The following is a 13,119-nucleotide window of genomic DNA, read 5'->3' on the forward strand; positions in this document are numbered from 1 at the left end:
AACGAAAAGATTAAGATAAGGGAATGTTTCTATAAATATTATTGAGAGTTATCCATTGCACGATAGAATGCACACAAATTGTAGTCTCGATGTATTTTTCAAATATTCTAGCTATGAAATGATTATAATATGAATTCTTTTTTTTTTTTTCTTTTTTTATTTGAGATTGTTCAACTGCTTGAATCGCTACTTGGGAGTCTCCTCAAATTGTAAGCTGTTTTATATGTTGTTCTTTTGCTTCTTTATGCCTACATAGTACATACTATGCTGATGGTTTTGCCCTTAGCTTTGAGAAATTCCATAGTTGAGCCGTAAGGCCCGACTTGGAGGAATCACAAATTCACCTTCCATTCTTCAATCTAATGTCAAAAAAAGAAAAATCAAGGTAGCTGGACCTTTTATTGACTTGCATTTGCATTATTGAATAAAAATAAATGATAAAAACCCGGCAAACAATGAGATGAACAATAAAAAAAATTGCACGTAAATCTCTTTGCGTCTATAGCACCACTCTTGAATAAAATTAATGAGAGTTTATTCTCAAATTTTATGCCTCCTTCAAACATAACCTTTTTTTTTTTTTTGGTCTTAGCCAACCATGCAACCAAATGAGCTAGTCGTGCCTAGCTGTACAAGCAACGCGTTTCTCATATTATAGAAGCTGGTGCGAGTTCATTGAGCTCGATTCTACGACAAAAAATGAAGATATTTCTTAGCCATGACTTCTCACCTAGCTAGACCAGGTCGTTGTGAAACGTGCTTCACGAAATCAGATTTTGAGATATTAATGCTAAAGCTTCTACTGATATATATAGCCATGTTGATGGAAATTGAAATTAGTGTTCCTGCATGGCCTGATGTCAGAGTCTTGGAAGAAATCAATAATGGAAAGGTTGAAATAAGTTTTGAAGAGCTTTAACATCTAGTTTAATGAAGCAGCGTTTAATCATAAATCATGTAAAGTGTGCATCATTTCATTGCTTAGCTTGTGAAACATCTCTTGCTGCTAAGTGTCATTGCAATGCCCAAAATTTTCTGCTAATCAGTCAGTACTTAGATATGGATAAGGAAATAAGAACATATTCAGTTAACAATACTCATGAAAAAGCGAAATGGTTGCAATCAACAAAATTCTGCTAAATCTAAATTTCAACCCCTAGAAATATTCAAAGGCTTCAGTTGAAAACAATCTCAACAAAAGGTCTCATGAACTTGAAAATATATATATATATATATATATATATATATAAAATAAAAATAAAAAAGTGTCATTTAGTCTAGAGTTTGATTCGAGATTGGATCAAAAAAGTGTAAAAATTGATCAAACCAAAAGGTGAAAGTTTGGCCAAAGGCCTATGGCTTGATTGACATAACCTTCAACTTTCAAAATAGACGTATGGAGTTCGAAACCCCCCACTCCCAAATGTGTTAAAAAAAAAAAAAATGGTGAAAGTTTGGCTTGACATTGGCTCAAGCCAACATGTTCTAGGAATCTCACTCGACTGGCCAGTGCTCCTCACCTTGGCTCGAGCAAGAATGCAGCAGAAATGATTTTACAGTCTGTCTCTATGGGACCTAATTAAATCCCTACCCTATACAAACACTTAAACACAATTTTGAAGGTGTAGTAAGGCCAGAAATGAAAATCCTTACTGCCTTGAAAATAAAAAACATCATTCACAGAGCCTTAATATTCTCTCCTTATACACAGACCGCTAACCTAATTATCATTTTGATATTATCAATGTGTTCATCGGTGTTTGACAATCTCTAGACTCCTGACATTTAGAATAAATCATTTTTATTCTACCAGTAGCCTATAGAGTTAGTCTAAGATTAAAAGAACATAAAAATTAAACGCAGCAGTTAATATAGCCGTTAATTAATTTTTCTTTTAATCACAGAGAGAGAGAGAGAGTATTAATAAAAATTGGCAGAAACAGCCTCACCATTTTTATTCAAATACAATGGTTTATTCATTACAAGCAATATGAATACATTGACTCTGTTGTCAGACAGAAGGTAAACCAGACTCACATATTGTATTTCAATATTATATTTACATATGCATCAAGTCATCGTGCTAGCCAATCTCAAAACTCAGCTAGTCCTCTAACACCAAATCGCAACAGAATCTCCAGCTACCATAATCCTTCACAAGTACTTCAATTTATCCCTCTGCCCAAGTTTGGTGCAAAGATTGGCAAGGAAAGCGAAGAAAGTACCAAAGAAGCACATTATCCACGACAATATGAGCACTGCCCAGTCCCAGGTATTTTTCTTTGGACAGTGTCCCCTATCTGATATAAGTAATGCTCTATAAACAGCTTCAGATAAGGCATAGGCCGTGACAGGGTCTGATTCTTCTGCTAGATATCCATACTGTGTGAGACACACAATGTCATACACCCCAGTGGTCTCCGATATACCTAGCCATTCGCATATCTTCAGGCGGCCCTCGATTCTCTCCTCGGTTGATAACATGTCACCATGTGTCAAGATCAAGAGAGGGTTCTCATCTGCAGCCACAATCAAACCCACATGGTTTATGTTACTGCTATGTGAATCTACTCGTGACTGTCGCACATGGCATACTTCCAAAATTTATGTCCCCTAAAAGAGTAATTAAGCACTTAAAACAGAAGTTCTTAAGCAATAGAAAAATGATTTTTGATTATGAATTAAATTTCATAGGCAAAAATCATTGATTATAGGGTCACAATCCTCTTCATGTAGGAGAACGGAATGCATACAATTTAGTCACGATTGAGAATATAGATTGAACAAGAAATAAAATCTGTAAAGATTTTAGTGAATCAAACGTTACGGTGGTGTGACAGATATCTGTAATGCAAGCTGAAAGTTGGATTGACAAACAGAGAGCAAACTTCACTAAATCAGTAAGATAATTATGTTTTACTGACTCGCTCTCCTGTTGTGCTCTTTTGAATAGAACTACGGACAATGCTTACTGTGCAACTTATTTCTGTGATTCAACATAAAAATTGTTATGATGTTCAATCAAATGGGAACCATTGTAGGAGGTCAGTAATCTTGCTTCGTTGCAAGGTACTTGAAATGATTTTTTTTTTTTTAAGTCATAGAAGGCTGCTTACTGGATTTTCTTAAAACAGGACAGCAGAAGAGTTCTCTGATGGCCTTCAGTGGCTTGAAATCAGCTGCTTTTGCAGCTTTATAGATCTCTGCTATGTTAGCCACCACCATTGCATAGTTCACTCTTCTCTTCACAAATTTTGCAGATGATTTCGAGGTTAAATTTTCAATGTCCTCTTCGGTCAATGCATCATCTCCCAACCTTAAGCATAGCTGATTATGATGGACGCCTTCAGTCATCCAACTGGACAATTCTTCAAGATTCTCGTACAATTGATCATAATCAAAGCCCCTCGAATCATAGACACAAAACCCACTCTGCATAGACCTCAGCACATTATGCTCTTCCATTAACAGAGTGGAGTACTTGGAAGAACTTCCTGCAACAGAAAACAGGACAATACTTCAATACAGCTTTATTTTAGCCTTTTACCACTGTCCGTTCTCTGAATTAGAAAAATTCAATTCTACAGGGTAAACCGTTGACACAAAAATGCAGTTATAGGGTTAAGTTAGAGCTTGTACAAATGTTGCTTACCCTGTGACGTTTGAGTAAAGGGTATGAGGCCAGAACGCCCAAGAACACTGTACATAAGGTTCACAAGCGAGCTTTTGCCAGAACCAGTAAAACCCAACAAGAGAATCGTATTGGCTTGGGGAATCTCCATCTCCTCCTTCTTGATCCCTCCCGTCGGCACCCAAAAGTCACCGGAACGATACGTGAGCAGCTTGTGCCGAAGCTCGTTCAGCCCTTCTGGTGCAATCAAAGCCAACCTTTCCATCTCCCTTAGCACTTTAAGCCTAGGAGTTAGGCTTGAAATGTTTGGGAGGTCGAGCTTGAGCTTAAGACATTCATCAAACTTGGCAGCCGAACGCCACCAACAATGAACCGTTCTGGATACCTCATTCTCGTCTTCTTCATCACAGCAATATAGCCCGCTTTTCATTATCTCTTTCTCTGAAACTCTAGAATTGTAGGAAAAAATGGTGACCAAGTCGTGGATTTCAAGAGCCTGTATATGAACAGTTTGGTTCTTGTTCTTGATTCCACTGTTGCACGGAAACTTGAAGGGACTTACACACAGACAAAAAGACTCATGATTTTGCAGCCCCAATAGAGTACAGTTCTATTCACGGGTTGGCCGGTCTGGAAAGAGCTGCTTCGTGGCTCTTTCGTGTACTTGAGAAGGATTCCTGGATCGGATTCGTATTTACGGAAGTACCCACGTGGTAAAGTTGATAAAATACAGAACATCTCCTATGTTAAAAGTAGAAGTTGCAGTAGTTTGGAAACGTATCGTTACATGTCTTCTTCCAATCACTTGCACAAACGTCCACCCAGAATTTAAAAGAGCTACTGCAATTTTACCAATTCACTTGATTCCAATACAGTCCAATTTGGCAGGACTCTGTATGAGAATCTACCTTCTACTTTGACTGAGAGTGATGCAGCAGTGACGAAATGGCGTCTTCTTAGGACATTTAGGAGTGATTTGGATTCGGTAATAGGTTGAGATAACTTATAAATAATAAAATAAAAATTAAATTATTTATTATATTTTATATGAAAATTTGATAAAATTATAATGATGAGATAAGATGAGTTGAGGCGGATTTTTAGATTACTAAAAAATTAAATCTATAAATAGACATGATTTTATATGATACTTTAGATTGTAAAATTATTTTTATTATAAAATAGATCTAACATCTCTTATGAAGTTATGTTAATTTATAAATTTATTTTTATATGATCTCTTTATAGATTTATTTTTGTAAAATCTCTTTATAATTAGAGCACTCTCATTGGATTAGTTAAAAGTTAAATCTAATGAGTATTTAGTTATTAAAGAGTAAAATATGTTCACACTGGATTAGTCAAATTCTAAATATTTGAAATTTAGCTACAGTGACTTTAAAAAATTTTGCCAAATTTGAAGCTTACTGTACATATATCAAATATATATTTTATTAATTATTTCTCTCTCCCTTTCTTTATATCACATATTTTATCACAATTAATATATTAATTTGATTTAGTGATATATTAATTTAATAAGAACATGATTATTAATTAATATATAATAAGTAGAATAGTAAAATATGATAAAATTAAATAAATTAATAATTAAAAAAATTAAATACTTTTGAAATTAGTAGTTATTCATTACCATATAATGAATAAATGTATAATCTAATGTGGAGATTTAATGTGAATAACCAAAACCAAATTCATCTTATATTATTTTATTATTATATAATGAAAAAATAGTTATTCTAATGTGGAGAGTTATATGAATGGAATAGTCAAAAGTTAAATTTCTCTTATACTCATTAAAACTGTCCTTTAACTTTAGCTAATCTAATAAGAGTGCTCTAAATGTATCACTTCTCAAAAAAACCTATGACTTGGAGATTTAGTTTAGAAAATAAGATGAAATGATAATTATGTGAATAGTAGTGTCATTATTTGAGTTGAGATATTGGGTTTTGAGAAATGAGATTAAAAAAATCAAATAAAAATATTATAAAGTAAAAATATTATTTGATAAATATTTTTTAATATTATTTTTATTTTGAAATTTAAAAAATTACTATTGTTTTTTATATTTTATTTGAAAATTTAAAAAAATTATAATGATTATATGAAAAAATTAAAAGTTAAAAATTAAAAAATATTAATATTAATATTTTAATAATATTTAAAAATAAAATTATAAATTATAAAATAAGATGTGATAAGATCAGACCCACTTACCAAACAACCCAACCAGTCTCTACTGTTATTTTTTACGAAAAATGCTTTCTGTAACTTGGACTAGACACTAGACAGACAAGATTTGTAGCCTTTACAACTACTACGAGCAAAGTGGAATTCAGTATGAAATACAGATAAAATTCACACGAAAGTGTTTATGTCATTCGTAATTATAATTTATAAAAGAGAAATGATATAACCATACAATGAATTCTATTTTTATCCTACTTTTTCATCATCCTTAATCTTCTTTTAATTTTTTTTTTAAACAAATTAAAGATTTGATGAATAATGTTAACTCATTATAGTAAAATACGAATAAGATGAGTTTATAATATGCAAAATTATTTATTATTAGGAAATATTTGGATAAAATAATTACAATGTACATCCATTTTGCAGAAGTTCCATTATTACTCCAATAAAGTACCAATGTTCGTTCAAACACATACTTGCGTACAGTGAATGGAATCTCCAAACAGTTGCGTTTGAAGTATGTGTAATTAAGAGCATGCGGACAATACATGAAAAATAATTGGTATAAATCACGACCAAAAGTACGGGTTGAGTTCCAATTAATTCCATTTCTCGGAACAGAACCCTGCCTGCCACCTCTACATCAACACGCAATCGCAAACCATATTCAGAAGTAGGAGCGTACCGCGAAGGAAGGAACAGCAAGTTCATTCCCTTGGGTACCATGTTGTTCTCACTTCTTATAAACTTTATAAGAAATACTACTGCAGTCACAACAAAAAATTATAAAAATAAATTTACAAAAATATTATTAGAATATTATTATTGTTTTGGAATTTGATAATGTTGAATTGTTTATTATATTTTATGTGTAAATTTGAAAATATTATAATGATTAAATAAAATGAGATGATTTCTTAATCCAAACCGGGCCTAAGTACTGTATAAAAAATTTGTGAATTTACTTTTGTTAAATATATTTTATGACTAAAACATTTATCTTTTTACATTTATAAGTTCAATTTTCGCAGGCTCCCCTGTTAATTCATTTACACCAACTAAAATGTTCTTGTATATGATGTATATTTCAGTCATATGTTCACCTTAGTAAAATTGGAAAACACCCATTAAGGTCCCCTACCAGTACAATGGATAATGGCATGGTGCCTTAAGGAGGGAAGGAGAATTTGAAAAACTCAAAAGAGATCCACTTGTAGATGGGATCGTGGGACCCAGTCCAACGCCTCTTTCTCTCTACCCCGTAAATTCTTTGAAAGCTGTCCTTCTGTGATTTATTTTTGCCCAAAGACCCTAATTACAAGACAATGACAAAAATTGTAGCTTTGATTGAGATTATGAGGTAGGGAGTATAGCAATGTGGCGTATCTTGATGTGTGTTTCCTCACGATACGATCTCAAATCTCAATCCTCGAGTTCTAAGATTCAGATGAAACAAAACTCTACACTCGACAGCAGAGAATGGAGAATGAAAACGGAAAGACATTCGTGACATTAAATATCCTAAGGTAATTAAAGTCTTAAGTGTAAATGACATAACAAAACATGAAGTTTAGCTTCTGAAAGTAATGCAGCGAACAAAAAAATTCGCTCATGCTAAAAAAAAAAAAAAGTATCCACGAAGAAATCTTTCTTCCCGGAATGAAAAGAAAAAAACCCATCATCATCAAAATAGGGCCTGAAAAAGAAGTAAAAAAGGTAATAATAAAGAAATAAATATCTTTGTTTTCTTTCTGATATTTCTCTGATTAAGAAAGGGAATGGCTATATTGATTAGTTGGTTTCCTCCTGCGATTGCTTGAATTCTCAGAGTTCATGCATATCTTAGTCTGAACCATGGCATCAATAGGTGATAGGTCCACGGGCAAGTAGATATCCTAGTCACCACCCAACATCCAAAAATATTTGATGTCACGTACCATGACTGCAGGATCCATTCAACGCCCAGCCAGCCCTGCAGATTTTCAGCAATTGCAAAGAGTCATGACATATGATATCAATGAACTAACAATTAATAATAGCTCACTATAAGAAAAAAATAGATTCAGTTTTAAAACTTCTGGCAGTAGGAATGAGCACAGACACAATCGATGTTCACCGGGTTGCGACAGTCAGAATCCGGACATTGAACCTAATTCATCTCATGGTAGAAACCAAGCCGAAACTGATCACTGTAAATCAGTTTATGTTTGGTGGTGAGTTGGGCCAGAATTTCGATTTGTGTTCGACCCACTTGGGCTCTTATGTCAATATAGCCCAGTTTGGACCATATAGACCTAAAGGTTTAGCTCTTTGTAGCCTGACACAAATACCATCTAACCCATATTCCAAAACACAATTTTTGGGAGACCAGGAAAACAAAGGTCTAAATGCACATCTGATATTTAGTGATATTTTCCCCAAATTCCATCTGAATACATTTTCTCTTTTTACCCACAAAAATCCTCCAGCTCGGGAAAAAAACACCTGCAAGTCATAAGAAACTGACAGATGCCAACCAATTTCCAATCAGATGATTTCCGGGTATCTTCATCCTGTCCAGTAAAACCTACCTAAATGGCTTATTTCTAACAGAAACTGACTCAACCTAACTGGCCAACTGCTGCAATCAGCTACACTGTCCTGACTACAACCAGAAATTGTTTCTACTTCTTGTGTTTTACTGCACATTGTAGTAATTACACTAACATACCGCTTTTGCATTACCCTAGAAAACACAAGGTCCTCTTCATTAAAATTAGTGGCGATAGTATGTGTTTGGCAATCATCTTATCACATGTTACTCATGTCCATGTAGTATAATTTTGAAGGCATCCCTTGCTCCAGTTCCAGCGATAGGTTGAACAAAATACTGTACACACAAAAGCAATTTGGGCCAAAATACAACCAAAACTACAGGTGAAGACCACACATCCGAACCCTTAAAGTAAGTATCCTATGTGCAAGGCATGTTACTTCAGTCATCTGCTGAATGTGTAGCACAATAGTAGTTGAGATGTTAAGGGTGCATACCTTCAAGAGAAGTTAAATCCGCCAGAAGGAACAGAAAGTTCATTCACTCCAAACCCGAAGCCAGATTGGGCAGAATCACCTGGGGGCAAAGGCTCATCATCATCCCCAGTCCAATATGTCTCAAGAATCTTTACTGCCTTCTCATATATTTCATTATTGTCATGAGTCTGCAGGTTTTCAATCTTATCTAACCCATCAGCGTCATCAATCAATTGAGCATACAAGTTTCCATCTGTGTTGTTCACATTCTTCTCTGCTTCCCCAACCTTTAGAATGTTCTCAAGTGCTTCCAAGCAAACTGTGACAATCCTTGGGTCTGGACAAATCAGGAGATCACACAATGGCTTAATGCACCCCTGGTTCACAAAGTACCTACCAGATATAAATATAATCAAACACTCAAATCTCATACAACCATTTAAACGGAACCAAAAAGGATGGCGGGGAAAGAAATAATACTTGATTTGATCATGGGCGCCACCCGATGTAGCATTTGAAAGTGCCCACGCAGCTTCTTTCTTGATCTCAAACTCTGCATTCTGAAGTAGTTGGAGTAGGGGGCCAATGATACCAGCCTCAATTACAGCCTGCAAGTAGTTTAAAACCTTGCCTCAAAACCAAATTTGCAAATTGCAACAGATTAAAAAGAAAAATTGTCACCACTGTAATATTAAGATTATTATCATATCCTTCTTTTGAATCCTTATGCCTATATTCATAATAAAATTATCAATTGATTATCAAACAAAATAAGGATATCAACAATAACAAGACAACACTCTAATTAGTTTATGCATTTGTCACAGATGAATTTACTTGCTCACCTGTATCTGATTTATGTTTCCAGCTGTGATGTTTGAGATGGTCCAGCAAGCTTCCTTCTTGATGCTCTTCTTATAATTTTGCGTCAACAGGTTCAGAAGGCGAGGAAGAGCTTGATGATTTATTATACACTGAAGGAAAAGGTTGATTTATTTAATACCTGCTCAGGATGCAATGAATGGAATTTCCAAAATTCCAAAGACAACATATTTCCTAAAATGAATAACGCCCCAACTGGTTATTCATGCTGATATAATTACATTCCCAACAAAAACAATGGCAGTACAACACCTCTTTCACTAGACCCAAATAATTGTAGCTGTAACAATCTTTCTCCCAATGGTAAGTCAAAGCAATTGTGAGTTCAAGATCCCTTGGGTGTATGTGTAAATTACCACTAAAAAGAAGTGAGAGATCCAATTAACACAAAAGTGCTGTGCCGAGTATATGCTCCCACCTTGGGAAAGATAGGGGGGGGAATGTGCTCGAGCATATTTCTCTACAGAAGGAAACACAGACAGCTATAAACAACAGTTTTAAAGAACATGTCCAGTAATTCTGATGATATCTGATAACCCAAGATAAAATATACTATTATGTATAAGTTTGACTCACTTTAATTTTTTCACAAAAGTCAGTAAAACATCAGTGTTTTACAGATCTATTGGCCTGCAACAATATGCAGATTGATATAACGTTAATGCAACTAGTTACCTCATTTACTAGTGATGGATCTCATACAATTATAAATCAAGAGCACAGAATAATCAAATAAGATTTGAAAGAGAGATGATTAAAGAAAAGGATGGAAAATTTTAGTAGCGCATACCTGAGTTTGCATATCATCTCCAGTGACAATATTTCCAACTGTGCGAAGGGCAGGAATGAGGACTGTTGGAGAGGGATGACTAAACAAAGAGGATTTTCAAAGCATTACAAATCTATAAGAAAAAATAAAACAGGATTCCAACTCCAAAAATCGAAAATTAATTCAACCAGTCAAATAAAGTCCAACACTCACAGTAGTAGTTCAATGAGTCGGGAGCAGACACCAGCATCAATAACTGCTTGGATTTTATCATTGGTGCCATCTGAAAGATACGATAGTGCCCAGCACGCATCAGTGAGGACTTCTTCATCATTTGAATGTATAAGACGTTCTAGAGCTGGGATAGCAGGCTTTGTCTGCACATTGAGATTCAAAAGCACATCAAGACCAAATATTCTGACAAATAAAAGGAAAAGAAAGATGCATACACACTAATGGCTCAGCTTAAGTGAACAACCTGGTCAAATGAAGGCGGTGGCTTGCCCCGACAGAAGTTTGATAACGTCCATGTCGCATTTCTCAACATAGAAAGTTTTGCAAGATCATTAAATTGTGCCAACAAGGGCATTAAGACCCCATGACTAAGGACAAGATCACGGCATTTAGGTGAATCACCAGCCACATTTCCTAACGCCCAAACAGCCTACAACCCAAAGGGGAATTATCAGCCACCAAATGATATCTAATTCAGACATAATGAGTTAGCATAGAAAAGCTTTTTAAAAATAAAAACCAAAATAAAGTAAAACAAATACAAACATAATGCCAATTTGAAATATACACCTGTTCGCGAACATCATCACTTGGGGATCCTAGAAGTTTGATGAATATTGGAATGGCTCCATGATCAATTACAACCCTGGTGTTTTCCGAAGTACCGGAAGCAATGTTTGTGAGGGCCCAAGCTGCCTCAAACTATAGAATACAAAGGACCATCGAAGAAGAAAATTAACAAATTTGAAATGACATATTTAACAGAAATGACCTTACTGCTAAAACAAATAACATGACATAATAAACCTGAAGCTGTGAGAACTCATCTCTCCCAAGGAACTCAACAAAGCGGGGAACAACACCAGATTGAATAACTTCGTTAATTGGTGGACTGCGTTCTGATGAAACATTCAAAGTAAGAGAAGCAACCGACTAATAAAACCTCCGAACCACATAACTGGAGGGGCAATTGCAACGTCAAAAATTTTACCAATTGACAGCAGCTTTCGAAAATGAGTGGTTGCCTCAAGCTGCAAGTTCTTGTCCTCTGACCAAACACCAGTAACCATCGCTTGTAGAGTTTCTAACTGCTTTAAATTAACAAACCCAACACATTGGCTCCTTTAGTTTGAAATACTTTAAAAAAATTAAAAATTAAAAAATTAAAAAAAAAAAAAAAAAAAACTATAGGTGCTGTTATTTGCCGTTATTTAGGTAACAAATCGTTTCGATTTTAAAGAATCAATTCAGACTTAAGCATTCGTGGCTTCAGTTTCAATGTTATTGAGATGTAGGCGTGAAGAAATATCCCGCATCGAATAGAAGCATCAAACTTAGGTGGTTAATAAAACAATTGAACCAAAACGCATAAGCCTCAAGGTTTTGGGTTAAGACGGTATCTCCACAAGAAACACCTAACATCGGCCGGAGATGCACGCAATTCAACAGAAAGTCAACAAACAAAATTGAAATAAGATAATAAAATCGCACGAAATCGACAAAATGCCTTCACTTATATTCATAACCATAAAAAAAAAAAAAAAAAGAGATGTGAATACCTCATTTTCGGAGGTGGGAGTCGTAGTGAGAGAGGAAGGCATTTGCTGGGTCGCGAGTCCTTCTCGACGCTTCTTCTGCAAACTCTCTTCTCTTCGGTTCTTTCGAATCTCGACCATGGTGTCCTCCCTCCGACGACGACCTTCCTCCGCGTCCACGGCCACCTTGTACCGGTTCCGGCGGACATCGGTCCTCGCACTCGGCCTCAGAGACATGGCTCCTTAGCTCTCTGTACTGATAGAATAGGAGATTAGGTTGAACTGAGAAAAACGAAGAAGAGGCGATGAAAAAGTGGAAGGAGAGGGAGGGTGCGAGGGATTTTATCATTTTAATTCAAATGGGATCCAGAGCGGAGGGCAGTAAGCCTGTGCGAAACTGGGACTGGATTTGCACGTTATTTACGGAACCGCCACTAATTCGAATTTGAAAGATTGGGGGTCTCCGCACCTGACTGATCTTTTTTTCTAACGGTATGATTCATGAAGCTTTTTTGTTCTTTCAATTTTGGGTCAAAGCCTTGAAAGTTGAAACTTACAAGGAAAACAAAATTTAAAATTGAGATTGGGAATGGCAATAGACCTAAAAAAACGTTTAACATTCTAGGTCAGAGTGATACTTATTTTTTTATTTTACTGATATGGACTAACACATACAATGCTAGCATGTAAAAAGTTAAAACCCTAATATATTTTTCTAAATATGGAACAAAATAGCATACATTATAAATGCCAAAATACAAAAATTAAAAATTAAAAATATGCAAAAATAAAAATGAAAGAAAATACTAAAACCAAAGTTACGAAAATAAAAATAAGACTAA

At 35.0% G+C, this 13,119-nt stretch overlaps 2 protein-coding genes across 3 annotated transcripts; both read right to left on the reverse strand.

Annotated features, from left to right (window-relative positions):
- Nucleotides 1-1,920: 1,920 nt before the first annotated feature.
- On the reverse strand, nucleotides 1,921-4,268 carry LOC108994157. Its single transcript, XM_018969269.2, has 3 exons — nucleotides 3,653-4,268; nucleotides 3,117-3,494; nucleotides 1,921-2,519 (listed from the first exon to the last, which is right to left on the reverse strand). Exons 1-3 carry the CDS (start codon nucleotides 4,059-4,061, stop codon nucleotides 2,155-2,157), a joined length of 1,152 nt encoding a protein of 383 aa, XP_018824814.1. The 5' UTR covers nucleotides 4,062-4,268; the 3' UTR covers nucleotides 1,921-2,154.
- A 3,060-nt stretch (nucleotides 4,269-7,328) lies between these two features.
- LOC108994156 (importin subunit alpha-like) lies at nucleotides 7,329-12,605 on the reverse strand. 2 transcript variants are annotated; one of them, XM_018969267.2, is made up of 11 exons: nucleotides 12,302-12,604; nucleotides 11,734-11,830; nucleotides 11,550-11,641; nucleotides 11,313-11,444; nucleotides 10,987-11,172; nucleotides 10,722-10,885; nucleotides 10,530-10,608; nucleotides 9,703-9,831; nucleotides 9,338-9,465; nucleotides 8,879-9,250; nucleotides 7,329-7,820 (listed from the first exon to the last, which is right to left on the reverse strand). In XM_018969267.2, the coding sequence occupies exons 1-10, from the start codon at nucleotides 12,512-12,514 to the stop codon at nucleotides 8,881-8,883; spliced, it is 1,590 nt and encodes a 529-aa protein (XP_018824812.1). In that variant the 5' UTR covers nucleotides 12,515-12,604; the 3' UTR covers nucleotides 7,329-7,820; nucleotides 8,879-8,880. The 2 variants fall into 2 exon arrangements, with proteins under 2 accessions (XP_018824812.1, XP_018824811.1); XM_018969266.2 differs by having other exon boundaries at nucleotides 7,336-7,820; nucleotides 11,734-11,833; nucleotides 12,302-12,605.
- Between the last annotated feature and the right edge of the window lie 514 nt (nucleotides 12,606-13,119).

The sequence above is a fragment of the Juglans regia genome, chromosome 11 (assembly GCF_001411555.2).
Source record: "Juglans regia cultivar Chandler chromosome 11, Walnut 2.0, whole genome shotgun sequence".
Taxonomy (NCBI): Eukaryota; Viridiplantae; Streptophyta; class Magnoliopsida; order Fagales; family Juglandaceae; genus Juglans; species Juglans regia.